This window comes from Scleropages formosus, chromosome 2 (assembly GCF_900964775.1).
Source record: "Scleropages formosus chromosome 2, fSclFor1.1, whole genome shotgun sequence".
In the NCBI taxonomy this organism is placed as follows: Eukaryota; Metazoa; Chordata; class Actinopteri; order Osteoglossiformes; family Osteoglossidae; genus Scleropages; species Scleropages formosus.
Genome location: NC_041807.1, coordinates 29,270,503 through 29,286,753, shown reverse-complemented (window position 1 = coordinate 29,286,753; position 16,251 = coordinate 29,270,503). Strand labels below are relative to the sequence as shown.

The following is a 16,251-nucleotide window of genomic DNA, read 5'->3' as shown; positions in this document are numbered from 1 at the left end:
GAGAAAATAATCAGGAAAAAAGTCAAGGCCAGGAAAAAAAAAAAGGAAAAAGAAAAAAAAAAAAAAAAAAAATTTCCCCCGTGTTCCCATCCACGAAGAGGCTAATTGGGTGGGTGGAGCTGGTCCCCTATGTGGAGCACAGTAAATAATTGGGCATAAAGAGTACAGCTGGCAAGGCTCGGACTGTATTAACCCAACAGATGGACGCTGCTTGGATTCACGTGAGTGCATATGGCAACTGCGAGGAGTTGACTAATGATGGAGCAGGGGGAGGAGGACATCATTGCTATAACCAGGGTAGTTGAACCAGTACATAATCCTAATAGTGTTATACAGCATAACTGTACCGTATCACATCAGATATAAGTCACACACCAAAAGAAAATGACAAAAGCTTTTACAAAAGTGCAACATGCACCTCAGTGAATAAGGGAACCTCTCTTAAAAATGTGTCTGACAATACGAGGTATGGTACCTCTGGAATTTGATTACATTTAGATGACACTTCTTTTGAAAAAGTCAAACACAAACTGTTCATTTATGCATTTTAGAACTGTAAAAAGTTACCTAGTCTTAAGAGCCATTAAAGAATCTGCCATCAACCAGACCATCTATGACAGTTTTTCCATCTACCAAAGGATACACACTTTTTGCACAATCTCAAAATTTATACAGGAGGTATCTATTTTCCAAAAAATGAAAAAATAGAAGCTAATCAGTAGTGAATACATTGCCCTGGTGGTAAATGCTGATACCATGACCTTGGTTCTGGTTCAGGAGTTTACAGCAGCTTCATGGTTCTGCACTAATAAGAGGAATGAGGGAGGAGAGAGCACGTGAACTGGGGAACCCCCATTAGTCCGTGCCTCCGTGACATCTCAATAGGCTGTCTTCCACTTGAGATAATGAACATGCCAACAGCTACCTTCTACATCACAACCACAGCTGTAGATTTGGGAGTCAGTTGTCTGTAATTACCATCAGATTCTTTAGAGCAGAGCAGTCAATTGTACTGCAAGACCCAAGCCAATTTATATATGCAGTGAGATATTTCTCACCCCAGCTTCTTATTAGTGGCTTGGAAATTCCTAACATTTTGATGAGCCTGTACCAGTTTGCAGTAGGCAGATGTATATAGAGAAGGAAATGGCATCCATGTGATATGATTCCAGCTTATAATACGATGATGTGTAGTTCTGTTGTCTTGGCAAAGCAGAGCTTCCCTTACCTTTGATAGATCTCCTACTTCCAGATAGAAGCAGATGATGAACACATTCCATGCCACCCAGAGTGCAGTCCACACAGCATACTGTGAGAAGAGGGGAATAAAAAAAGTCTACACTGATAGATAATAGGGAACTTAATGTAATGGAGGTAAACAATGTTAAAGTGGAGAAAATAAGGTAACATGTGCACACATGCAGACAAACACATAAATCCACACAGACACAGTAATTTATGCACTTTAAAACTATCAGCCTCAGGCCTAAATTGGGGGAAAAAATAAAGAAATGAAGGTCTAATCGTTTATGTACTTGTATCAGTTTTGCATACTTTATACTAAAAGCCTTCCGCACATTTTAGTGACTAAGGGCATCTATTTAACTTGGTGCAATAATATGCTAAAAACAAGTGGGAAAGTGTACAGTAATTTTTAGTCATTACTGTGCTAATGATCTAATTAGCATTATTTCAGAAATAAATGATAAGCAAACCCTGCCAGGTCTATTTCTAGGAGGAAAATTCTTTATCACAACCATGTGTGAACACATCTAGAAAAGAAAGGAAAAAAGTGGATGTCAGCTCCATTACCAGATGTAAAACAGAATTTAGAAAGTCAAATATTGCAACAAGTTATATCAATATCGATTCCAAACAATCTCTCACTCACACACACACACACGAGTTACTACAGATACAACCTCCATGCATTTCTATTCATTTTTACACTTAGTGATCATAACACCAAGAACAGCTTTCATTGTTCTATACTCCCATCCCTTGCCTAATGGTGTTAACTTCATGTAACGAAAAAATTATCGCTTGAGGCAAATTCCCCATTGTAAAAGCATCAAATTAACATTATTTCTTCTGGAAAAAATAATCACCTAAAATAAATTACAAATCAAAATAAAAGTATTTATGTATGACAATTACAACATATTTTTAAATTAATATTATTTGTAGCTTTTTAATGTTTTTTTTCATCCATTATCATTAACCGATGGTCCAAAGTCATCTTCGTGAGTAGAGAGCAAGAAAGACAGTTCACAGTACACAGTTCACTGGGCGAAGAAGTGATTACAAAAATCTGTGAGCTGTAGTATAAACAAAGTCAAGAAGAACAGTCTATGAGAATCTTCAAAGCATACAGACACTATGCTGTTAGAGGTGCTGTGTGCAGACAAATCTTTGAAACTAGATATCTTCAATTAATCGCAAGATTAAGGTTTTATTTACTGAATTAAACAGATATTTGTTATTAATGAAGTGCTTGAAGGAATATCTGTCTCCATCCAGTGCGTACATTAAAAGACTATAACCACCAACATTTGAACTCTACCCTAGTGGTCACTTTTTTATAAGGCAATTTAGAAGTTCATGTGCTGGATTTATCAGGAAAACCACTGAGGGATAAAAACCTTTCAAACATCGGGTGTATCGCTGTCCCAAAACATCTGATAAAAGCCACAAAGCTGTTGTACAGAATGAAGAACCAACTGTGGCAGTAAAATGACTGCATAACAAAAATGCCTTTGCACCGAGAACCAAAACTTGTACGGAAAAGGGTATACACTTTCATAAACTGTTGTAGCAGTTCTTTCTACCAGACCCCATTATGTAAGACAACAATGTCATCATTTCTACTGGTAGTTTTCATCTTAAAAAACCAAAATGAACGATATAACACCCCAATTTATAACCTTCAGGGCACAGACTCAAGAAGAAGGAAAGAGGCAGCATGGAGGCGCAGCGAGAAACACCGTTGCCTCACAGCACCAAATGGTGCAAGAGAACATGGTTCGATCCCTGCTCATTCTGTGTGGGGTTTGCATGCTCTCCCCATGTCTGCGTGGGTTTCGTCCCATAGTCCAAAGACATGCAGTTCAGGTGGATTGGTGATGCTATATTGCCTGTACAAATGGGTGAATGACTTTGTGTGACTACCTTGCAATGGACTGGTATTCCATCCAGGGTGTACCCCCCTCAGCCTTGCACCCAGTTAACTCAAGTTGGCAATCCCTTGATGTATTGTGTGATATATGATATCTTCAGATTGCGCCATGACATAGCTATGATCTTTCTAGCACATATATGGCATAGACCAAATCAATCAAAACGGACCTCTGTTAAGTTTGAGGTCTTGAAAACACAACCCAAGAATACCAATGTGTGTCATTCGGGACATTAATATTTAACCAAACAACTTGAATAGAGTATGTATGTCTTCCTAAGAATGTTTCAAATTTCTTCTGTGTTAGTCTAACAATAAGCAAGGAAAACATTTCACATATTTTTCAGTTCATTCATTGACATTCTTTGCAGACACCCAGAACTTTGTAGACTCTGTACAAATACTCAAAGCTTATGGTACAGTGATTTAAATGTATTCTGTTTCACTGAAAGCTGTCATTTCTGATGTTACATTCCCATTGATATTGAAGTTTCTGCCCACAGAAATACATGTAGTGGCATAGAGGAAGAAAAAAGGAAAAAAAAAAGTAAGAAAGTGTTTAAAGTGCAAGCTGGAAAGAAGAATTGGCATCTGATAATCTTGTCTTTGGTCAGATGTCATCCTAATCTTGCTGCTAAAGGGCTCTCTTGTCTATGCAAGTGTAATGGACTCTGGGAGCAAAAATAAATCAGCCTGCCATACTTAAGCCAAGTCTGGGGAAAATCACATTCTCAAATTCACAGATCTGCATCCAGAAGCAGTCTGTTAAGGTGAGGTAATGCCCCTATAATTTTTTAAGCAAGCAGTTTCAGCTGTCATTGAAATATTGGTAGTGAGCACTGATCTATTTTACCGTAAGTCATTAACAAAGAGGGGAAAAAGTAGCAGGCTTTGAATAATTTAATATTACAGGACCAAACCTTGATGTGATAATCATCATGCTGTTTCAGTGCTCAGTTAACATAACCAGGACATTTGGAGCACCCAGAGAGAATGTAGATCTAAATTCTGATACATTTCTAAACATATGGAAAAATCCTAAAACAACTTCTGAAAGCAGCTCTTAAGCTCCCCGCTGTGATACCCTCCCCTCGTATCCTTCCTCCCAAACCCTTCAGACAGTTAGATTTAATGTTTGCCTGGACTGTAAGATCATCTGAATTTCTGTTGCCTGGAAGGATTAATTAATTTACTTGTAATTACAGATGGATTAAGGAAGATTAAGATGGAAAACAATGTTTTTAAAGCCAAGGATCAGAACTGTTTTGGTTAAGAATGTTAAAGACGTATTATTTATATGTATAAAAATTAGTGTGTGGGGAGTTTGGATGTTCTTCCCTTGTTACTGTAGGTTTCTCAGTATTTTCAGTTTCCTTCCACAGTCCAAGACATGCTCTGAAGTGAACTGATTACTCTAAACTGCCCATACCGTGTGTGTGTTTCACTGGTGTATACATGGGTGATTCACTGCAAGTAGTGTATCTAGCACTGTAAATCATCTTGGGTGGAAAGATGTTGGCTGAATACCGCTACATAGTTTTCAATGGAAGTTGCTTTGCAGAAACGTGTTTGCTAAATGAATACATGTAAATATATTAACTGTCCCAATCCATAAATGAATCATGTCCACTGCTTTACACCAAATACCCTATAATTTCATATGGACATTTGATAATGAAACATGCTGAAACAGAGGCAGGTATTCAGGGAATTTGTCTTTCAAAATAGGGCCTATATATATATATATATGCACATTTCAGCTTTGGTCTCTAATTCAGTGTCTATCCTAAATGTATACAAGGCGTTACATTATTTTCTGTTACGGGGTAAAAGACAGGATTTGATTCTATTAATATTGTCTCAGAAGCACATGCTAAGATATCGTGAATATTTGTAAAAGTGTTGCACCATTTGCACATAACAACTCACCACCACAATGTATCGTGGCCTGTACTGGATGGTGCCAAAGAGGCCCAGGATGACGACGATGATGTGGAAGAAGTTTGCCAGGATAGGTGCCCACTGGTAGCCCAGGAAATCAAATACTTGTCTCTCTAATGCTACCATCTAGGGAGAGAGACAGAAAATGCCTTTAGGAGTCAACTCACACCACAAGAATTGCACAGAAAATCATTTGTTGACATTAATCATCGCATTTTCCAGAATACTGGTTACTGTTACCAAAAACATTATCAGGGCATGAAGCCAAAAATCAGCCTTGAAATCTAAATTCAATACAGCAGAATCAAACAGTTGCACCGTAACTTTCGCTTTTCAAACTGACGTTTCACCATGATGCTTTTGAGGTAGGGTGAATTATCTATATGCATTTCTAGTAGGGTACACCAACTTGTGTATTGATCGAAACTAATAGAAAATCTCCAATTTCTGCTCTAGATTCAGCAAGAGATGGGGAAAAAAAGAGCAGCAGTGTTTTTTAAAAAAATTCTTAATGTATTACATCTGAGCCAAGACCATTATATTCATTTTATTATGAACTGAACTTCAAGGCAGGGAGTTTCTGGAAGATTGGATTCTAGCAACCAATATGTGGATTTAGATGCTACATAAGTGCCAGTGAGGGGTAAGGTAACAGACCCTCAGCTTAGTGGACACAATCAGAACATTTGGAAATCCAAACAGGCCAACAGCAAAAGCTCAGGGTTATTTGTAAATCAGCCGGTCACAAATGTCCACCTACCAGGGTTACCTGATAATGTACTGCTTCCATTCTGCCCCCCCTTATGGTACATTTACATTTATTCATTTACCAGATGCTTTTCTTCCAAGCGACGTACATCTCAGAGGAAAAATACAAATGTAAAATTATACAACAAACATTTCTGCCATCACCGGTGTCAAATCTTCAGAGAAAATGCCGGCCTCAGTATTCATTTAATAATCAATCCAATCCTTCAGAGTAACAATGTTCTCTTTTATCTCTGTTATATTAAAAAACAGATAGTGGTCAATCCACAATGGAAACATCAGAAACAAGCATTCCAGCTGACCAACTGCAAAGTGAATTCCTTACAAAAATACTACAACTCTCAAGTTGTTTATAAGGTCTTGTCAAGGTGCTTCAAGATATCAAAGCTGAATTGTACTGTTATTCATTTGCAAAGGAAATGTCTATCTTCAGGAAAGCAGTTCAGTTTGAGATTCTACATTTCCTTTCTGCTTTCTTCTCCCCTTTCTCAGAGGTGCATGATGCACCGGGTGGTGAGTTCTCATTTGCATTTTAACACTGAATGGGAGAAAGCAGGTGTAAGGAGGAGATGCCTTCTCATACTTGGGGAGTATGGAGTTTCATTAGAATTCTGTTCAGTGGAGGTGGGCAGACAGCAAGACGGAGCAGAACGGAACGGGACAGAAAGAAAGAGCAGGTTTGTGTCCCAGCAGTGACACCCAGCATGACATGGGGGCAAGAGGGCAGGAATCCAGGGAGCATGACAGCAAACAACAAAATGAAAAAGACCCGTTGCCCCATCTAAACTGAAAGGTTTCTAAGCGATATATGACCGACACTTGAATTGTTACATGGGCAACAAAAGCACAACTTCTGGATCTATTAAAAATGGCAGAAAAACTACTTATGCTATAGTGCGAGTCAATGAAATAAATGCATCCTTCAATTCTTATGAACTAATGAGCCATTTAGGTAAAAAAAGAATGCAGTACATGTCATGTTAACTATGTTCTTTACAGACTTTACAGTAAAATAATAAGGTTATAACAGACAGGGACTTTACTCATAAAAATGTCAAATTGTTTACTGGGCATGTCATAATCTGAGAAAAGACATGCATTTATCGCATTACTGTATTATGTTACATTTTTGCTAGGACTTCTTTTTATAGAATGGAGAAACAGCTAATTACTGTGATCTATAGCCTTCAATAGGATTAAATGCTGGCTTCCAATTTTTAAACAATTACAGACTTCATTGTCTTTAAACACCTCAAGAATAATTCACATACATATGTTGAATCCATCAGAGAAAGAAAGAAAAGGGAGAGAGGGGGCAGGCACCTCAGAGCAGACAGTGACAAGGACAACCAAGTCACAGAGCTGCCACCCAACCGAAGAACATCAATTACACAGACACAGCCGAAAACAGAGAAAGGTCCATCCCTCAGCCGTGTATTTGTCATCCTCTCCATGCGTGATAAGGGAATACTTCTATTTTTCCCCCCTTTCTCAAATACATTCATCTTGACGGGGGGAATGCAGGGGCTTGGCGCAGAGTGGCCTCGTGCCAAAGCAAAGCCCACCCTCCCAAGCACTGCTTGGTTCGGCTCGCCTCACCCAATAACCATCACATTTCTCGTCTAGCACACAAAAGACTGCATCCATTCAGAGCGTGGTGGATGCAAATGAGGACATGGAGTGTTGGGTCCCAGCCACCTGCTCCCTGCGAGCCAACAAGGCAACTTGCATGGTTGACGACTTTCCAGAACACCACATCACTTCCGTGAACCATTTTCTGTTTTGAAGCTGATCAGAAATTTCAAAAATATTTCTAAATATCAGGAAGTTCCAACAAGAATGCAAGAAATAAGCAACACTAGCTCTGCAAGGATGCATCATTTACTAACTTTTACTAGTAAATGGACCACCCAAACATCCAGGAGATGGTCAGTAGAGGTCAGGGTCTCAGGGCAACAGGTCACTACTTTTCCCATGGACCCTGCATCTATCTGGATGTTTTGTCTTCTGAGTTCAGTTGTGTAGTCAGGGCATTTCACTGCAATGTTTAACATCTAGTACCAAACTGGATGAAAAGTGTTGACTCATCCCCAGCAATGTCCATGATGCCATGTGGCCTGGTCAAGAAAGGGTTTCTCCCCACCCCCAAATCACAAAGAACAAAGACTGAACTGTAATTTTTAATCAGGAAACTGACATTTTTCATTCCAATGCTATTACCTGCTCTCTCAAATTAAACAGCAAGCACCTCTCAAATTGCCCAAAAACGCATGACAAAAACTCACGTTGCAATCTATCCACAATAGACCCAAAGCTTTTCTCAAAAGGAATGGATTTAAAAAAAGTCCCTCCTTCTTGTTACTGAGAATATCAGTGTATTCCTCCCTCTCTCATAAAAGCAGCAGCCCTGACACCATCATCATTGTCTTCCTAATCTTCACTTCCACCCTCATCAGCAGCATCATCATCAATGTCGTCTCTCTCACCCGCCTCCATCTCCTGTTGTCACATCAGATTTATTACTGTGAGAAAGTTATCTAGTAATGCCAAATCATTCTGAGATACGGGCTCTTGCTCTCTCTCTCTCTCTATCACACACACACACCTAAGATTCCTGACAATGATACTCTGGCTGCTGCTTTAAGAATAAAAAAAAAAAAAATTCCTAAACTTATCACCACAACTGCAGCTACAGCAGCACATTTAGCAGTGATTTATTGTGTCTTAGTGTTTATGCTTTGATGCAGATTTGCCAAGGACATCCTATAGTTGTAGTGGCAATGAACACTTCACTTATTGTTTACCTCCAAGAAGACTACGTGGAATTCCTGTTTGTGGCACGGGAGGTCTGGTACCGAAAGGGAGGAGAAGGACCACCCAAGCACAACGGTAAAGAATAAAATGCCACGAAACAGCAAAGCATTTTTTAACCAGTTGGATAAATTCTGAATTAATTGGCGCAGAGAGAGAGGAGACTTCAGTCAGCTCGTGCAGTGCGTATACCAGAACCAGAACCTGAACCCACCACAGCCCAGAACCAGTGTTCCCCACAACTTTGTCTATTGTTGGTGTTGTAACACTAAAGAGCAATGAAGTCTTGTTCCCACTTAACCAAAACTGGGTTCAGCCTCTTGGCCTGCTCATCAACCATATACGTGCCACACCGATGTTCTTGGACTTTTAATAAATATCCTCTATGAGCAACTACTTGTCCAATGTCACAGTGGTCCGAAGCCTACCGTGGAAACTTCCGGCATGAGGCAGGGTACACTGTGGACAGGATGTCAATCTTTAGCAGAGCAGTCACACTCTTTCACTCACAAATACATGTAACTTGAAGTCACGAGTACACATCATTGGGTTGTGGGAGGAAACTGGTGCACAGAGAGGAATTGCACAGGAAAACGAAAAGATGCAAACTCAAACAAACAAAGGAACTTCAAACCATATTTCAAACCACAAACCAGGACCTCTGAGGCACCAGGGCTATACTGCATGCTGTGCCACTGTTCTAGGCATAACAACTATTTCAAGTATGTAAGTATACATTGCTAGGAACTTGCTTTTGTTCATAAAGCATTTGCACCATGTGTAACTATAGGAGGTCACGAGATCTGTCTTTCCAGATTTTCTGTAGCACTCCAGAGATAAAGAGCTTTTCTGGGTTGCTTTGACACTTTTGTCCAGTTTATCCCATATAAGTATTGCCCAGGCATACTCAAACTTTTGACTGGCACTGTAGGTATTCGTTAACCAGAATAATTAGCAACTAGATAAACAACAATTAATGTGCACTTCAGTTCTAACACCTATGACCTGTGTGGAAAGAGCCACTGGCCGTTACCAAAGGAAGTTTGTGGAAAGTGGAATTAGAGGTCAAAACCTTGAAACATGATCGTAGCAGAAAGATATCTCCCTGCAGGTGCTTGCTGAAGTATGACATGATTCCTCTTAACACAGGAATCAAAACCATTAAATGACGAGAAACACTGCATCTTTGCTGGGCAGCTTATGGTTTTGTTTTTATGATGAAACATTTAAATCATCTGTTATCTCTATTTTCCTGGACAGGACACCAAAGGAGCGCAGTAACTCAAAGAAACCGGACATTTCTTCTTCGATATTTACAACGTGAAGAGGCAGGCAGAGCGCCGCTGTCAGAGACACAAAGCCAAAGGAGGGGAAAAAAAAAAAAAAAAAGAATTTTAGCTACTTCGGAAATCCACATCCCAACACCGACATGAAACTGCAAAACAAAACCCTTTCAGTGATTTAAAGGAGGTAAGGACCATAGAAACTGCATTGATAGGAGTCAGTAAGGGTAGAACAGAGAATACAAAGGTAGTAAGAGTGGCTCTCAAAGGTGTGTTTGTGTTGTTGGGGGAGTGTCATTTAGAATCAGTCAGGACATGCCGCTTTAGACATTTTGATTGAAGATGCCCACTGCAAAGCTTTCATCTCCATGAAGGAGGGAGGAGAAAGGAAAGCTGGGGAAGAGACTACCACAGGGACTCATTAGGTAACGCTTACAGGCGATAACGGTGCTTTTAAACCTTGCTAGGCACTGCTGGAGAAGTACATGAAGCCGTTTGATCAAATTCACTCGCTTTAGAAATAAGCCCAATTCCCAGATTACGGCCCAGCTATCCCGCAAATTGGGTTCAGTAATGCACCTTCCTCATCCCCCCCATTGATTACGGTCATCTGGTCGCTCATCGAGTTTCCTTTGTTAATAGGCTGGTTGTTTCTCTTGCACTCTGAAGTGTGGCTGACCACAGAAGACCATAATGTGTCGGTAAAAGGCTACGTGCAGCTGGGTGATAATGTAAAGAGCGACAGCACAGAAAGGTGCCGGGAAGTGCTTAAGCACACCGTCCCAAGCCGATGCACACGTGTGTTTGGTTGTAGTTGCGCTCTCATACCATTCTCATCGTTGCTCTGATTTCTCGTTTTGCTGAGGACGGCTTTTAAATGCTTCTCTCGTAGTAAGCATTTTCCTTTATAGTTTTTGAACCGAGTCCTCAACGTCAATGATTTTCTTCACAGGATGTCAACTGAACTATCCTGTCAGATATCAGCATGTTTACTACTTCGTGGCATTGCTATAGGACTTTTGAAAAGACAGCGATGAGATCAGCAAAGTTCAATGTCTCACTGGGAGGAGCGGGAGAAAAAAAAAAAAAAGAAAAATTTCTGAGAAAATCCAAGGGATGTGTCAATTTTTACTTGGGGGGGGTGAGTTCAAAATGCACAGATAAGTCTCTTGCTTGGTGCATGTAACTGAATATGATCCAAAACAAAGCGAGAGCTTCCCTACCAACTGATGGATAATTTTGCAAATGTCACCATTACTAAAGTGATCTGATTTGGATACTGGTGCAGTACAAGAAGTGGAGAACTGCTGTTTTCTCCTTTCACAGGGGTGAGATCCATGTTGTTATCACCTCCTTTTATTAGCCCTCTGTTACCGCAGCTTTTTCATACTGCGAGCGATAAATTTCTCTTCAGCTTCATCACAGTACCATGTGGTATATTTACAGCAGCTACTGAAGGGTTTTCCTCAATTTGATTTATTGATCACCACTACCCCTAGCACAAATTTTAAAAAAAAAAAAAAAAAAAAAGCTGCCCTCTGCTGCCAGCATCTTCTTTCAGCTGTCAATTTTTTACTGCTTTGCTCACACTTAACAGGGTGATTTCTGCTCATGGCGATTAATGTTTCTGTCAGCACCCTCACCTTGGCCCCAGGGATGGAAGAGTTCGGTCTCCTGTAATTACTCCAGAACTCTTCCCGTTTCGGTGCAGAAGTGTTGCGGCCATAGGTCGTCACCCTCACGGTTCAGCGTTCCCCAAAACACACAGAAAAAAGGCTTAATCGCCTTCCTATTAGAGTCAGTTTTGTAGCCTGTGGTAATTAGATTGCCTGAGATGGATGTTCTAGATAACCTTTCAAAACTAAAGATGAATAGCTTTTCTCGGTCACCTCTTGCTGAAGACTTTGTTGGCATGGGGCTTCATGGAACATGAGACAAAGAGATGCAACCAACTTGTTCTCCAGTCTCGAGCCCTTCACCTTGTCTACACTGATAAGTCTCCATTGCCATGAGTGTAATGAAGTCTCCATTATCCATATCAGAACTCCATGTCAATCGCCACATGCTCTTCCTAATGAGCATATTCATTAGCATCATATTTAGTGTATCAACATCATTAACATAAGGATCCCGTCTTTATAACAGCACTCATTTGTCTCCCGATCATCATGCTCCTCGAGCTCCTGCTTGTCATTGCTTTCCCCTCAGTCTTGTAACTTTGCAGGAAAAAAAAATAAATAAATAATGACAGGAAGCACAAGCTTCTTCGAGGAATATTTATAGAAAGAAGTTGTTTCCTTTTCAGACTTCCCTTAAGTTTAAAAATTATTCTGTTTACCATATCATTAATTTACACCATGTTGCCAATAAAATATTGTTTGTGTCGCAGGAAAAAAAAAAAAAAAAAAAAAAAAAAAACCACATTAAATAGCAGGATTTTGTATCTTCTTTCAGTCTGAAAGTCATCATGAAAAACATACTGTATCTAATATAATGACACCGGCATAACACATCATTCCCTCTCAGACAACAGGGAATCTAGTTATAGTGTCCAAGTATCTGAGAGGTGTCACAATTTTCAGTTCTGAGCAACCAGATGGAAGTGAACACAAAGGACTGTCGATGCAAGTAGCTTTTCTTCTGAATAGGAGCTTTACAGTTTTGAGCTGAATGGGAGCATTGGGGGGGGGGGGGAAACTACACTGAACTACTTACAATCATTTATCTATCTATACAGCAGAGCAATATAACACACACACACACACACACACACACACACACACACACACTTGCTCAGACAGTACAGGCAATTCAGAGTCACAAATTCTCCCGAAACACGTGTGGAGCACTGAAGAAAACCGGACGAAACCCAAGCGTTCGCAGGGAGAACACACTAGCTCCATACGCACTGAGCTGTTTTTCAAACCCTCGTCAGGACTGTTCAGGTGCTCAGAGGCAGCAGCGCTACTGCTCACACAGAAATTCCATATAGAGTGTTTTTACCAACATAGCTTTAGGGCTACCACTAAGTGGACTGTCAGTGTTTTATTTCAGGTGGCTCATATTCACCTATGGAAGACAACAGGACTGCATTCAGCTGAGAGCCAAGTAACCTGGACTGACTGGTACTGGGCGTGTGGAAACAGATGGCAACAGGCATCACCCCATGTACCTTTGTAATGCCTTCCAGCAGGACACTCATTCCAGTGCCAGTACAGCAGGCCTTTCCTTCCTTGACAATGCATCAGCATTTTCCCTCCGTTATGGCCTCACCCACTTCCAGTAGAAAGGGAAATAACAACTGCCTCTATAACCACGATAAAGATAACCGCTCAGCACAAGCACCGATTAAGGTCAAATGGTTAATTAGAACTTTTGATGTTACAAAGCATGTCAGCGTGTTGATGCACAAAACATATCCAATCTTCATATGACTGGCCAGAGAAAATTTATTTACCCATACAGTCCTTCTGTTGATGTAATGCACTCATATTTTGCTCTGAGAGGTACGTTTGTACATTGCTTTGGAGAAAAGCTGCTCCTAAAATGAATGAATTTAAATGGTACTGTGTCCCATAAGTTCTAGCTGCAGCAGGTATTATAGCAATAAGTAATATTAAAGGAGCAAGACTAAAGCTGAAAATGAAATCATGCCCAACTGAATGAAGTTTGGAATATTAAACTGTACAGTACAAATGATGAACAAAGCAAATAAAATAATTTCATTGACAAACTAATGAAGCCTGTCATTTTTCATCCCAAGGTTTAACGATAGTTCATCATAACACCTAATCTGTGTGTAACACATATTCCCAGAGAGTATTTTTATATATAATGGGGGTGTGGTGGCGCAGTGGTGCAGTGGGTTGGACCGGGTCCTGCTCTCCGGTGGGTCTGGGGTTCGAGCCCCGCTTGGGGTGCCTTGTGATGGACTGGCGTCCCGTCCTGGGTGTGTCCCCTCCCCCTCTGGCCTTATGCCCTGTGTTACCGGGTTAGGCTCCGGTTCCCCGTGACCCTGTATGGGACAAGCGGTTCAGAAAATGGGTGTGTGTGTGTATTTTTATATATATATCTATAAAATGGAATGTCTGTCATGAAAACATATGTATGCATTATTAACTTTCCCATTAACATGTAAAACACTGAAGAGTTCCTGCACCCAGACATTAAATTGGAATCAAGATGGCTAGAACCTAAAATACCATTTGACTGAAATGTCCCAACAAAGTTCTCCCCCCCAGCTGTCCATCTTCCATTTGGAATCTATTCCTCATCCAGAGGCAGATTTTCATATTTCCGGTTACCAGGGTAACGGCTTAATGAGACCAAGCATGGCAGAAATGCATGAACCACTTTCCCTGAGCTTAGCCACCTACGCTAGGTAGGGGAGCAACACCCCTAGTCAACTTTCCCCTCATTCGCCCTGACATAAATCTGATGGTTCAGTTAAGTTTATCAATGTTCGGCCTTTGCAAGACCACAACGCCAAAGCCCCCCAATGCTGACGGGGGGGGACGACGACAACAATTTAACTGCAAATCAAACTTCACCATCATTCTTTTCATGATAAACACCTCCAGGTTTGTACGCCACACTTCAAAGCTTTTTGGCTCAATGCGCAGTTTTAAGAAACTGCTTGTGGCAGTGAGTCATTTAATGTATGTGAGGAGTTATGAGAGCACAAATATATTGGTTCTAATTTTACTAGTATCGATTAGATTTACTTGAATTACCTGAAAGGCCTAAGATGAATTTCATAAATTTACACAGCTGGGTATTTATTGGAGCATCCAGCTTTACGATGCTACAGCAGGGCAACATCTGGGAGTCAAACTGATAGGACATCGGCTGTATGCTGAAAGTTAACCCACTAAGGTACCACCTACCCTCAGAAGAACTCACAAATAAGTATGTTATATGACTGAACAACTGGAACAATTGCCAGGAGGACCTCAGAGCCATCTCACAACATGGGTTCATCTCAGTGGTGTCTTGAGCCCCCTCTGACAAGAGCCACAACTTGTCCTTGTAGGACTTATCGCAGCAGGGCTCACATCATAGGCCTGTTTCGATGATCAAGCAGCTGCACTTGGAGGCGGTGAGAGACCCCCAACTGTTTTAGTATGTGACAATTCTCCACCCTTTACAAAACAGTTCGCTGGAGAAGCAGTAGTCAAGGGGGAAGTAAAAACTCTCCCTCCAATATTCCTCTGGAAAAAAAAAAAAACATCCTTAGAGACAAAACTACATTTTTACTTTTATAAACTGCATTAAACAGCATAATATAACGTCAAACATCAGTTGCTTATGGATGTTACTTTCTGTGCTCCATTTATCACACATTAACTTTCATAAACTCCATTTAGACATTTTCACAGTGTTTAGTTTCAAGTGGTGGCATTACATATTCAGCTGCAACCTGCATTTTTCTGTCGACACGATGCGTGCTTCCAAAAGAAAATGTTATGAATTAACAGCAGCAACCCCACCCCCCCGGTGAATGGCATCCATCTCTGCTGATACACTGGAACATCAATAACTAAGCACAGCCATGTTTCCTTGTATATGACCTCAAAATTAAAGGTTATTAGTAGTGGCTATGCCTTGCTTTGAGACTTCGAACGCATCCCTTTCTCACTGTCAGAGCTGGGATCTATTGTTAGTGGCGTGAAATGAGAAGAGAAAGGAGCACCAGATATGGGGTCCTGCTTTACACAGCAAGACCAGTGGTCACCAGCAGTGTCGCTGGCCTTTGGGTTGTGCCCTCACAGTCCCCACATTAAGGCTGGAACAGCACACTTTCCCCATCAGCAGCAGCCAGGAGTCGAACGAGTGGGCCGCTGAACCCTCCGCTTTGATAACGCCTGTAAGGAGCATTAATATTGCAGATAATCACCTCGCCTCACGCTTATCAAAGACTTCAGGCTTTTAGCCCGACTCCCCTTGGAATGCCTTTGCAGCAGGCACCTCCTTGTTCTCCCACTCTTTGTTATGCATTTATTCAGGCTTTAGTGCCAACTCTAATTCGGGATCTTTACTAGGGACACAAATACTAAATCCCACATGATGTGTACGCCTCAGCAGAGGTGAGGTGAAGTGACCTGGGTCTCACAGCTGAAGGGGGATGATGGAATCCTGGCCTTTTGCGCTCATTTCCTAGGGACTGCTTTGCTGCCCTTTTCCCACTAAAGAGCACTTCCTCCTGCCACAACAATGAACAAATACACCGAACCCACTCGGACACGCTGGCCTACATTCCACCATTGACTGCTA

At 41.0% G+C, this 16,251-nt stretch overlaps 1 protein-coding gene across 3 annotated transcripts in view; it reads right to left on the bottom strand.

Annotated features, from left to right (window-relative positions):
• LOC108936932 (sodium/potassium-transporting ATPase subunit beta-1-interacting protein 4-like) overlaps nt 1-16,251 on the bottom strand; it is a 35,262-nt gene that overhangs the window by 13,307 nt on the left and 5,704 nt on the right. For 2 of the 3 annotated variants that reach the window (XM_018756585.2, XM_018756589.2), the window contains exons 2-3: nt 5,105-5,242; nt 1,229-1,336 (exon numbers count right to left, since the gene is read on the bottom strand). In XM_018756585.2, coding sequence (XP_018612101.1) covers nt 1,229-1,336; nt 5,105-5,242 — 246 coding nt within the window. The remainder of the gene's footprint in view (nt 1-1,228; nt 1,337-5,104; nt 5,243-16,251) is intronic. The other variant, XM_018756586.2, reaches the window with a different exon arrangement.